The sequence below is a fragment of the Talpa europaea genome (assembly GCF_964194135.1).
Source record: "Talpa europaea genome assembly, chromosome: 6".
In the NCBI taxonomy this organism is placed as follows: domain Eukaryota; kingdom Metazoa; phylum Chordata; class Mammalia; order Eulipotyphla; family Talpidae; genus Talpa; species Talpa europaea.
Genome location: NC_140072.1, coordinates 27,830,639 through 27,844,128, shown reverse-complemented (window position 1 = coordinate 27,844,128; position 13,490 = coordinate 27,830,639). Strand labels below are relative to the sequence as shown.

The 13,490-nt window shown below is 47.3% G+C and overlaps 1 protein-coding gene across 1 annotated transcript in view; it reads right to left on the bottom strand.

Moving 5' to 3' along the window:
* PRKCE (protein kinase C epsilon) overlaps positions 1-13,490 on the bottom strand; it is a gene marked incomplete at both ends in the record, with an annotated part of 444,482 nt that overhangs the window by 14,300 nt on the left and 416,692 nt on the right. The window contains 2 exons of the mRNA XM_084234642.1: positions 6,279-6,425; positions 8,129-8,317. Of these exons, the coding sequence (XP_084090768.1) occupies positions 6,279-6,425; positions 8,129-8,317 (336 nt within the window). The remainder of the gene's footprint in view (positions 1-6,278; positions 6,426-8,128; positions 8,318-13,490) is intronic.

Here is a 13,490-nt window from a genome sequence, read left to right as displayed (position 1 = left end):
GCCTGAAGTTCAGGGAAATGCGATGACTTCCCCAAGAGTCTATAGCCCAAACTGGAACTGGGATGCATCTGATTCTACAGCCCAGCCTCCAAATATCTCACCTGGCCACCCTCCACTCTGGCTTCTTGGAGTATTGGGATAAGTGGGAGAAAGACTTTAACTGTCTGGGTAGGTGGTAAATGGAGAGACAGGAATTAAAATTTATGAGGAATTCACAGTATCCAAAGCATGTTAGGTTTGTTCTCTAACCCTGTCAATAACTCCGTGAGCCAGCTTTCTCACCTCCATATTATAGGAAAGGATTGGGGATCGAGGAGGCCAGAGGTGAAGTACATTCCAGGTTGGCATGGCTACCCTGTGATAGCAATTGATTTCCATCCAATCTCTGTGGTCAGAGTCAGTACCCTGTCCACTGTACCACACGACCACCTGGACCACCTGCCGTAAGCAGGCTCCTGGACCATCCCATGCCCTCCAGCCCCGGGTCAGCATCCTGGCTCTTGACATGAGTTTTCAGCCCCTTGGAGGCTAAGGGTTCTCACGTTGGCATGGGCACAGTCCAGGGGGAGGTCCTGACTGATGGGCTGCAGGAACCAGGGGGCCCCCATTCCTGGTCGGCCAGGTGGAGGATGAGGATCCCCTGGAAGGGTCATCTGGGGGGAGGGACTGGCTTTAGGGGAAGAGGCTACCTGTTCAGCAGGGTTCTGCCTCAGGTTGCTTAGTGGGTGAGGGTGTGAGGGTCTCAAGCCCACTTCCCAGTTTTCTCTCAGCACAGCCCAGTCATGCAGGAGCATGCAGGAAAGGCCTCCCGTGGGGGTCCCGCCATGCAGTGTGGATGGCTGGATGGAAACGGATCATGAGGTTGAAAGGGGGCCTCCATGTCACCAGGCCTGAGGGCTCACCTACCTGGAGAGACTCCCCACTCTGGAGGCCTTACCTTAAAGAGGGACATTCACACTGACGCAAACTTGAAAAGAGAGAACACGTACACAAAGAGCAGTTTACTTGGCCGGCATTTCCCTCTGGCTTTCGCTGAGGACAGCTACCCTTCTGGGGAGGCAGATCTCTCCCTCCTCCACTGGCTTCCCCCCACTCCAGTCTGGAAGTCCTGGGAGTCTAATCTCAGAGCCTAATGCTTTTGTGGAGGGGAAGGGAGGCGCACACAGGAGGGAGGCAGGAGTAAGCAAAATGCCTCCAAGATCTCAAGGTCAGATGATGTTCCTTTGCCCATACAGTCCCCAAAGAAGACAAGCAGCAAAACACTGGAGCTAAAAGGGCCACTTTCACTGGTGTCCAGATGATGTCACCATCTTGGAATTAAATCCCCTGTGGGACAGACTAACAAATTTTATGCATGGAGAATTTTCTCAGTGTCAAAGGCCTGTCTCCAAGCCTGCTGACTCTTCTATCTCCTTGCCTGCTCCTGCTGGGGTACCTGCCACGCAGTCTGTGTGTCCTGCTCTGCAACAACTCCCTCCCAGAAGCTGATTTGAGTACATGATGGCACAAAGCCTTTGGTCTGGAGTTGATGGCACATCATTTGTGCAGAATCAGTTTCGTATGTGGGTGCACAGTGGGTGGACAGGACGAGGGTGAAAGAGAAGGTGGAAGAGGCAGAATACATGAGAGTTGGGAGGACAAATGAGAGGAGAATCTTCACGCAGAAGCAGAGGCCACTGAGACAGATCCTGGGGTGGGGTTAGGGCAAAGGGACATGTAGACCTGACGCAGGAAACCCAGTTGGACTAAGGACAGCTGATGAGTCAGGGCATGGTTAGACAGAGAGGCTTAGGCGCCAGAGGAGCAGAAATCTCAGCTTAGCAAACATCTCAAGAAGGCAAAGGCCCGGGGGTGACAACAGCCAGTCGAGGCATGTGATGGAACCTGACCAGAGGCAAAATTCCAGCTAGGAATCTGGACAATTTCCTTGGTGATATCTTCAGAGGGGTGAGTTTTCTGCAAAGAGGATAGAAATCAGGCCCAGAGCTGTTCTCCCTGCTGTATCCTTAGCCCTTGGACATGATCCAGGGCCTCCAGCCTCCAGCTGAGCCACCCTGGACAGAGTCAGGCTTGCTGTGCCTGTGGGCTGGTTCTGTTGACAGAAGTGGGGTTGCTCAGGGGCTCTGAAAATATGCCGCTACATCTTGGCTCTTCTCAAGTCCTACACTGGATGACATGGCACTGTCCAGCCCCACCTGCAGTACCTACCACTAGATAAAACCAATTCCTTCCTGCATCAGCCAGCCAGGCTGCCCGGTGTCCTTAGATTCAGCTCTCCTGGTGGAGGATAGGGCTGCTAGCTGATGAGGAGGTTTCAGGGATTGGCACTACTCTAGTGTGGCCTTCAAGGGGGCGGGGCTAGGGATCAAGTAGACTTACAACAAGACTGAGGAGACCAAGGGCCCCAGGCTCTTGACCAAAGGCCATGGGGACATGGAGCCAGGTAAGTGTAGAGGCGCCTGTTTGTCTGGCTGCCCAGATGCTGAAACACATGCCTAGTGTTTCCTTGAGGTCACTACCAGTTGCAAAGCTAGTGAGACTTGTTCCTGCACTAATTTCCTCCCTTCTCATAATGTCTTTCCTTTCACTTCGAGTCTGTTCCTATGACCTAAGAACTTCACACTAGTCCTGGCTGTCTGAGACCAGCTATTCCTGCCATTTCTTCCTAAATTCCAGCTCTAAACCAACTTCCCTTCTCTCTGTCAAAACATGTCTTTGCAGTTCTCCTCAGAGGCAGAGGAGCAGACAAGTCTCGTGACACTTAAGGAAGACCTGTCTTGAGATGGGCCTCCTGCCCCGTGAGTAGAAGATGACTCAGGTCTTGAGGGGACATGCCTCCGCTCCACCGTGTACCTCCACTGACCTCTTAGGGGTGGCTATCTATTTTGCCTGTAGGTGACACTACTTATGGGGCACTGAGTTGTCCTTGCTCTGGTACCTGAGGCAGGCAGGTAGTGCACTACCAGGTTAACCATGAGTTGCCCAGAGAGGGCACTGGTTTATAAAAACCTTACATATTTCACATCATTCCTGCAAAACTTGTAGAGATGACAAATATAGTATATTTACTGTGGTAGACCTTAATTCAACTTCATTTCTGCCAAGCCTGTGGATGGCTCAGACTGGTGCCAGTAACAGTTTTCAGGGCAGAGCTTTCAACTGGACCAACTGGAGGGATAGTTTGGGGACACCTGTCTAATGGGCTAACTAAACTATTACTGTTCTTTTCTCTCCCAATTTTGATATTTCTCCAGAGAGAAATCTTAGTCTCAAGAATGTAAATGTGATCAGAAATTTCAATAACTTGAATGAGTCTTCAAAGATCCATAATTGATAACTTGGTAAGGATCAACATTATTTAGCTCAAAATGGAATCAGAAACACCTCTTACACAATGTTTCTCTTTTTAGCCTTCCTTCAGATATTCTAATTCTTCTCTCCATACTGCATGCAAACCAACCTTACACGCATCCTCTCCTCTGAACCCCTAAGACTCCCTGGCTCTAGGAGAACCCTGAAGGTCTATGAGTAGGAACTTTAACAGAAGCTCATTTCCAAGACAATGAAAGAGTCAGTCTTCAGGAAGTCTGAGGTAGTTTTAAGGTTGGGATGACCTCCTGGATGGCCCTGCCCTTTCTCTTTGCCATCCTTTCTGGGGGTGGCAAGGCCCCTCGAAGCCTACTTGAGCCCCTCAGCAAAGGAAGCAAGCAGCTTCCTGCCCTCTGTTCCAGATGGGGAGTGCTCTTTTTTTTTTTTTAGATTTATTTATTTGTACAAGCCCTGGGTACAGTCAGAAGCATGGGAGGGTGAGAGAATTCACCAGAGCCAGAGTGGGGAGCAGAACAGGCAGAAGGAACGAAGTACACTGCTGAGGGGAGCAGCGGGTGGCAGGAGAGGTCTGCGTGCCATATGGGACCCTCGCCCACCGGCCGGGCATTGAACTGGCACTGCAGAGGCTGCGGGCAGCTTTGTAGCCTGGCGCTCAACCGCTGTGCCACCAGGGGAGGCCCCAGATGGGGTGCTCTTGAGAGGCCTAAGGAAGGGTCACTGCCCCAGATGTGCTTCTACTGTTGGTCCACAGGGCCTGTCACAGTGTGCACCTTTGCACCTGTCCAGGGCAGCTTCACAGAGATCTCTGCCTGTCTTCGCCAAGAGAGGCCTGCTCATCCCTGGACTGGGTCATGTTTTCAGCCTCCAGTTTCATTCTTCACATTTCTCCCATCCTTTGTATCATGGTCCTTCACTACCCCTTAGGCCCACGGAAAGTCACACCTGTTCTTCACACCCCCCTCCCTCTGGGAAGCCAAGTGCTGCTCTCAGGGCTGCATGTCTATCTGGCTCTGAGCTCAGACAGAGGTTGGAGGCCCCAGTGAGGAATCAGTTCTTGCTAGGGCTTTGGAAAAGGCTTCTAGAGACCAGAGCTTCTTAGGGTCCTGGCATCTCAGAGCAATCTCTTCTGATCACCTTGAGTAAAGTTGTGTGCTGCCTCTTCTAACCTAGTGGCTTTTCTCCATGCTTACAAATTTAAAACTTCCTTTGTGCCGTTTACCATCAATTGCTTGCTTGATGTGGCCTGCTTTCTCTGACCCATGCCAGGACCTGTCTTCCCCTGTGTCCATTGCTAGGTGCCCTCAGGGCCTCCCCTGTCTTCCTTACCCTTACCACACCTGAGAGACCTTCTCCTCCAGCCTTGTCCCAGAACCCACAAGCTTAGTTTTGCCTCATTTGTCAGCCTATGTTGGTCAATTGCTCTTCTCGTTCTGCATTCCTATTTATGGGCCTGGATGCTTTATTTAGCTCTACTTGTCAATTTTCTTTGATTTGATTAGCTTAGATGAAACCTAAATTAAAATTTCCCCCTCAAACCTGAGACTTCAGGCTCTCCTTCTCTTCTGCCTGGCCTCTGGTTTCCTGCGTCCTCAGCTTTAGCCAGGGGCACAGTTGATCTTGTCCTTAAAAACCACCTGCAGAGACACTCAGTTCCTAGCCTTCCAGCAGGCTGGCATGTGGTCTGAGCCCAGTCCACAGCATGAGCTTGACACAGCATGCCCAGAGCGGGGTGCAGGTGGGCATGCGTGGGGGTGATGCTAACAGAGAACATGAACCTGACTCTAGCCTGTTTCAAATTATGTGCGAGCCAAGAAAATTCATAAAATTCAAGGGAGGTGAATGGTGACAGGGTGGTGTCTAGAGATGGTTAACCTGCCTTGCTGTAGTCTGGCTGAGGCCTGGGACACAGATTGCAGCTGAGAATTACCCACATAGCACCTGCTGAGAATCACAGCCTCACCAATAATGGCTCCCCAAAAAACCTCCTGGCTTATAATGGAATTCCACTCTGACAAGTCACAAAGCACGGGAAGGTCTTCTTTGGGCTTGGAAGTGGGGAGACGGTACCTGCCAAATGCGGGTGCTTCAGGGTGCTATTACATATCCCCTTCAACTCCCAGTAAGCCAATCTGCTGACTACCCAAATTTTCAATCTGAATAAATAAGAGACTGACGATATTGTGCCTGTGGGCATGCATGTGTAGAACACACACACACATGCACGCACATACACGTGTGCACATACTCTCCAACTTGAAGGAGCCTTCCTCAATCTGGTGGAAGGTCACTGTAAGATGTGACCTTTGCTCTTTGAGTCAAATGCAGACCTGAGGGCTCCAGCCCTCTTTCCAAACTCTGAGCTTCAAACAACCTTTATTACACCCCCTCCAACTAGCATCACTGAACAGGATGAAAAATCTAGAAGGACATGTGTGCTGAGGCTGCAGAGAAGTCAGAAGGGGGAGTAGGCAGAGAGGGTGAAGGGGTCTCTGATGCAGCCTAAGGACTCAGCACCCCCATGGGTTCCTACTGGACAGTCTTTCATCAATGTTGTCACTTCTCATTCTGTGCTACTTCCACATAATGGCCATCACTTATTTAATGTTTTTTCTTTAACTCATTCAAAAAGCATTAATTTATCATACCTGGAGAGCTAGTATCATCTGTAAATTTTTTATCAAAACAAAAAAATAAGTCTATTAAAACAAAAAAAGGACCTTTTGAGCAAGGTCAAAATAAAATAAAATTCTTCTACGTTCCATCTTGGCCACTGATACAGGTGACGTATTTTTGACAGTGAACTCTTAGGGTTTAAAAGACTCTCTTGCAGCGAGCATCGTGGCTACCTCCTGCCCTTGTCACCTCGGTGTAAAGTGTGCCTCACACCACTCCTTAGGCACGGCACCCGGTCCGACCCGCCGCATGGAACGTGCTCTGGGATGACTTACAATTCGAGGTTTGAAGGGTGGCTTGATCTTTTTCTGCTCCAGGAGCACCCAGTCGATCTCTTTGAAGAAGGGGTGCTGCTTGATGGCATCCTCCCCGTTCTGTGCTGCCACGCAGCCCAGGCGCTTGTGGGGGTTCTTGGTCATGAACTGTGGGGAGGACACAGACATTAGTGACAAAGGTCCGGCAAGCACAGGCCACAAGGGAAAGAGGAACGTCAGCCAAAGCAACATCATCGGAGCATCCCCAAAGTGCCTTCTGCAAGCTTAGGTCTTTGTTAACTCTCTGTCCAGCTTACTGTATGCTGCTCACCATTCTAAACCTCGTGTGTATCTGAACTTCATCCAAATGCAGCCCTCTGACATAGTACTACTCTCCACATTTTATAAGTCAGGTAGTTGAGGCACAGAGAGGTATAAATTAATTCAACTGAGGTTGAACAGCCAGCAAGATACCAAGTTGGGATTAGAAACTCAGGGTCTTACAAACCTCCCCACAAACTCCTTTGTTTTCACTGTCTTCTCATCAGGAAGACTGAGGTCTGATAAACTCATTTATACTGAGAGCCAACAGTCCTTTTTGAGGTAAGGTGGGACCAGATGTTAAGGTTAAGGTGTTATTCAAAGGTACCTCCTAACCCCTTCTTTCCCAGGCCCTCTCCATTATTTAAAATCGGAGTCCGTAATCTCTACCATAAACTACCCAGGTAGGTCAACAGATAAAAACAAGAAAAAGAAAGACATTGATTCTTAGTGCTTGTTTGTAAAAACCATACTGATGTGTTTTATATTTTTTGATGGCTGTCTTGTGACCACACACTCCCAGGTGAACTTATTAATTCTATTTCATGAGTTCACCCTGATGGTAAATGATAAGTTAATTGAGGAGATGTATACCAAGAAAACCTTGAAAAAAAATCAGTGCTAACAGCTGGGAAAATGATAGCCACCCCAAATAAAGGTAGTGGTGTGTGTGTGCGTATGTGTGCACACGTGCATGCAGGTGTGCATGTGTGTTAGAGGAAAAGGGTTCCATTTCTAGGGGCAAAGGCTGAGAGTCTATATTTAAACAAAGAAACTCAAAGGGACAAACTCAAATCTAAAGAAATCAATCTATACAATAGTAGAATTTCAGGTTTCATCAGCAAGGGAGATTTTCTTGGGCAGGGAGGCCTTCCTTCTGTCTCTTGCCTGGTGCTCTTGAAGCCCAAGCATGTGGGCAAAGACTTAGATGCTACTAGAAGGGTGAGAGTCACAGAGATGAGGGCAAAGTGGGGAGAGGGTGGGTGGATATGAGTTACGAGTGGTACCAACATGTTCCTCTCTCACCCAAGAGTGGCAGAGGTCCTCCTGCTTCAACCTCTCTGATGGTTTTCTGTTGCCCACAGGAAAAAAGTCATACATTTTTGAGCCCAGACGACCTCACTGGCCTTTTGCATTCCTTTATCCCCCTGGTCAAAAGCCCTTTTCTAGTCCCTATGCATCTTCTGAAAACCAGTCAAAATGCTGCCTCCTCTGTGGCCAGGGCCATTGAGGTGTTCTGCTCCCTCTGCAAGGCTGGAAGGCACAGAGCTCCATCCCCTCACCCCCCAGGAAACACAGACGTGCTGTCCTTGTCCCATGAGAAGAGCTATTCATCTCAGCCCCATTCTCTGGGCAGTTCACCCTCTGAACTGAACCTGGACTCATGCAGTGACTGTCCCCAGTGTGAGCAGAGGTGGGGCAGAGAGAACAGGAGAGAAAGGGCAGGAGGAGTGGGGGATGGAGGAAGAGAGAGGGACAGAGTGAGAAGGAAGAGAGTGGCGCTGGGGAGGCCAGGTAAGCAGGGACAGGGATTCTGCTGGGACACTCACAGCTTTCAGGATGCTGACGGCCTCCTTGCTGAGCCAGACTGGGTAGAGCACGTCGTCATGAAGGATGGACTCGAACAGGTCATCTTCATTGTCAGCCTCAAAGGGGGGCTGCCCAGCCATCATCTCATACATCAGCACCCCTAGCGCCCACCAGTCCACTGAGGGGCCATACTCCAGCTCCTGCAGGATCTGTTCAGGAAATGGGCAAGTCAGGACCCACCAGCAGCTCCCACCCTGTGGACCCGCATCTTCATTCCCAGCTTCTTCTTCTGCAGAGAAAAGCCACAACTACATAAAGTTAGGCTCTAAATTGACAGTGAGTTTGCACTCGGTGGTGCACAACTACCAACTCTCCAAAGTTGGCGTGGACAGTCTGTCCTCCAGGGGAATGAGTGCTGCTTCTTTCTTTGAGCACTGGATGAAGTTCCTGTCTTGCATTTTCGGGCTGTGTAGAAAAAACTGAGCAAATTCAGGTCTCCCATCTCACACTCAGTCTGGGGCACGGTTCACTGGGTGGGAAGGTGAGTGGAATCTCAGTCTTCTGTCAGTGGGGACAGTGTTGAATTTCACTGAGTCCTGTGTTCTTGGGAAAGAAACCAACACTACTAAATGTCCCCACCCTTTTGTATTCTAGTCACATAGGATCGCTATGCTTTTGCATCTTCTAAGCAAAGACCCATGACAGCGTTCAGTACTCTAATAAGACTCACTGGTGAATCCCGCCTTTACCTGCCTCTGTAAAGCCCTTTTCTCTCAGGTGCTCCTCATGAATCAATGTGCTCCCCAGTGCAAAAGCCCAAATCTAATCCTTTTCTTGATAGTCTGGGGCACTGGGTCCTTGATAGTCTAGGGCACTTTTCCAATCTATGATCTTTGTCTCTCTTTTTTAATTTCCCTTTGACCAAAGTGTTTGATGATTGGGAGCAAAGGAGAACAACCCTAGGAGGGACGTATAAGGGAAAGGTTTGCAGAAGCTGTGTGTTTCCAAGATAGGGCATTGTTTTAGTTTACATTTGTCAACTGTTGTTCAAAATGAAAAGCTGAGACAAAGGGAGAGCTCAGTGCTCCAGAGGCCTGTGAGGAACAAGGGCTTGTTTTATACAACTGCATGAGCTTTGCTCCCTGTTTGACTTTTCTAGGGTTGCTTGCTGAGAGTAATGAAGACCATCCAAATATTTTCAAGGATGCAGTCTCCAGAAAGGGTATTTATCCCCAAGCAGTGTTTATTTTCATAATACATACACAATTCACACCACATTACTTCAACACAAAGCAATTCCCTTATTGTGCTCTGTAGATTTCTCAAGAGTGAACTGTATAATCTTTAACTAGGAACCAACTTCTCCATGATGGATTTTTCACATAAATTTCAAAGAAGCTAGTCCATGAAATTACACACACACACACACACTCTCTGAAAAGCTAGCACCAAGTCAAGTTATACAATTAGTTTTAAGACTATTTGGCAAAATTGACAGAAGAGCTGACATGGTGGAGATGTCACTATGGATTTCTAGCTTATAATTCCTTTACCCCTCATGGGCCTCAACTCCCTGATCTGTAAAGTTAAAGTAGTGGGTATCACTGTCACAGCGCAATCTCCATAAAGGGGGGAGGTGCCATGTTCCCTGCCTAATGAGGGCCGGAGCTGAGCGGGGTAGGGCAGCTAGAGAAGATTCAGGAGGAGGAATGGGGAGCACACATGTGAAGAATGAGTCCCACTTGCTTCTTGGCTTTAGACTTGCACCAGGGACTTGGGAGACATGGAAGGGGACACATAGAGTCGAGACATGTAGAGACACTTGGAGGAGATGTGTGTGAGATACCTGTGAGGAGGCTGTTACCTTGATTTGGACTTTAATTTTACCTTTCATTCCATACTTGCCTGGCCTTTTGCCCATTTTCTTATAGTTCCTCACCAGAAGATACCTCTGACTTGTGGTGAGCTTTTGGGCCTGTACTTTGGGCCAAACCTGCTTGCAGTTAGCCATGGGGCGATGGTCAACTTTGCGAGTTTCACTGGGAAACTATATCCAACATCTGGGAGACTGGCTGCTATGTGTGCCCACTGCATGAGTCCCTTCCTGTGTATTCTCCCTTCTTTCTTGGGCTCCAGGTTCTGGTACAAAGGTGACCACTCTCTAGCCTCAGGGAGGTGGCACAGCTGGGAGCTGTACCTACACAGGATGGTGGGAAGGTGGCGTCCAGGTGGCCCTGTGTGCTCAGACAGGGTGGCGCTGGGGAAACCACAGAGTGGCCCTGCCTATTCTTCCCTGGGCCCCCTCCAAAGTCTTCATATTTTGGGTGGCATCTTTTGTAAAATACCTTGCAGGCTTGGCCCTAATTATCTTCTTCCTAATCACCTTGTCAGCAATGGAATTGGTGAGAAGGGCAAGGCTTTGCACGCCATGGGCGGTCACCCTGCACCCAGCACGGCAGCTAACCTCTCTAGTGGGTGATAGCTGGAGTGAAAGAGATGGGTAGGCATTGGGTATGATGATGAGAGGCACTACCCAGGGCTGAACACCACTTTGGGGGCAGGGCTGGTATTATCGGGGTTAGCCAAGGGTACGTGGTGGGAAGTGAAGCCCTAGGGCAGAGCTAATGCCTCAGAAGTTGTCTCTCTGGTTTCGGTGTTAGCCCAGTGCCTCACAACCCCTCCTATATGAATAGAGGCTTATGCTTTCTGAAGCATTTCCATGCTCTAATCTCATTAGATTCTCAAAATAGCTTGATGAGGTAGGTAGGGCAGGAGTTATTATTCCCATTTGAAAGATGAGTAAACTGAAGGTCCAAATGTTACATGGGGACATGAGTGGGCAAACCTAACCTGGAACCTCAACTCTCAGGGCTGTGTCTTTCCCTTCCTACCGACAACAATGATGACACAATGGAGCCACCACTTAGCCAGGGCTTACTGGTGCCTGAGCACTGCACTAAATACTTCAGAGGCAAACTTTCATTTAATTGTCCCAATAGCCTTTGATAAAGACAGTAATGGTTTATCCTCTGTAATTTGCTTGCAGTGAGACCAGGATTTGCATGCCGTATCACGCCTAGAGGCAATTCTGCAACTAGATGCAAATATAGAATGAAAAGGAAGACTGTGGCTCTTTACAAACAGAAATCAGAGTTATTCATTGTAAATCTTTACAACGGATTGTCTTTTGTGAAAGTGATGTGGGAGTTTTTTTCATCATGAAATGAATGTTGGTCTTGGGCTGGGCCCTTAGTCTTTACACTGGACCATCAACCCTTTGATTCCTAGAGGGACTGGAACTGAGCATTTTGATGATAAAGAATGAATGAAGAAAATAACAAAATCACTTTCATTCTCATTGAAGGTTAAATTACTAAGGGAATGTGCTAGTCGAGATGGGCAGAAATCTCTTTAGATCTCTCAGAAGAGAAAGGATTCTAAAAAGAATGTAAATGAGTACTGAGTACTTACTACTCACCATTGTCACTTCCATGAGACCCTCATCCATGTCTCATTTGGTCTGTGAAAAGACTCTCAACTACCTCCCACATACTCTCTAACTTCTCATCCACATTGCCTGTCTTCTTCCTACGACTCTCTCCACTTGGAAACCCTTAGTGGGACCAAAATTTCTGCAGGGTAAAGGTCCCATTTCTTCATTCTATTTCTTAATCTCTTCATTACTATGAGCATTAAGAAATCCAATGCTCTGGTATTGGAACAAGAACAGACATACAGACCAATGGAATCAAATAGAAAATCCAGAAATAAACCCACAGATTTATGGTCAACTAATCTTTGACAAAGGAGCAAAGACTATGCATTGGAGCAAAGAAAGTTTGTTCAATAAATGGTGCTGGGAAAACTGGGTTGCTACATGCAAAAGAATGAAGCTTGACCACTACCTCACACCATACACAAAAATCAACTCAAAATGGATTAAAGAACTTGACATAAGACCTGAAACCATAAAATACATAGAAGGAAATATAGGCAAAACACTATGTGATTTGCATATCAAAGACATCTTTACAGACACATCACCCAAAGCAGTGATAGTGAAGGCAAAGATAAACAGCTGGGACAACATCAAATTAAAGAGCTTCTGCACAGCAAAAGAGACAATAACAAAAACAAAGAGAAACCCCACCAACTGGGAGAACATTTTTGCACCCAACAGTAATGATAAAGGACTGATCACAAAAATCTGCAAAGAGCTGATGAGACTCAACAACAACAAAGGATATAACCCAGTCAAAAAATGGGCAGAAGAGCTAAAAAGAGACTTCTCTGAAGAGGAAATGCAAATGGCCTACAGACATATGGAAAAATGTTCAACATCACTTGTCATCAGGGAAATGCAAATCAAAACTACCATGAGATACCATCTTACACCAGTGAGAATGGCACATATTAAAAAAACTAGCAACAACAAATGTTGGCGAGGTTGTGGAGAAAAAGGAACTCTTCTGCACTGTTGGTGGGAGTGCAAACTGGTCCAACCACTATGGAGAGCTGTGTGGAGATTTCTGGACCTACTAAACATAGAGCTTCCATATGATCCAGCAATTCCACTCCTAGGTATTTACCCAAAGGACACAGAAACATCAATTCCAAAGAGCACCTGCACCCCTATGTTTATAGCAGCACTATTTACAATAGCTAAGCTTTGGAAACAGCCCAAATGCCCAAAAATAGATGACTGGATCAAGAAGATGTGGTACATATATACCATGGAATATTACTCAGCATTCAAAAAAGATAAACACATGCAATTTGCAGCAACATGGATGGCGCTGGAAGGGATCATGGTCAGCGAAATAAGCCAAAAAGAAAAAGAAAAATACCGGATGGTCTCACTCATAGCAGGAATCTAGAAAACTTAAATAAGGGATCAGGAAAATGAATAACTATAAGAAAGTGAAAATCAAAATCAACAAAAAACTATGAACCAGAGACACTTTTTGGGGGGTGGGGGCAGGGAGGGGAGGGATTGGGGTCAGAATGGGGCATGTGCAGTTGTATGGGGGAATATAAAAATAAAATTTATTATTTAAAAAATAAAAAAAAAAAGAAATCCAATGCTCTAGCTAAACTCTTCCTTTTCTAAAAATGGCCAAGAATATCCTCATGTCTTTGGTCTTTCCTCATGTAGGAATGTCACAAGTTGTCATTTATTCATTCAATAAACCAGTACAAAGAGTCTGCTTTGAGTGTTAGATCTGGGGAGTACCCAGATTAGAAACACAGCCCCTGCCCTAAGGACTCAGAGCCCAGAGTTGCTGAACCTCCTTTCCCACCCCCACTCCCATCCTCTCTGTTGTTTTCAGGAATGCTCCCCACCCTACCTCCAAAGGAAATCCTGCTTATTCATCACAACTC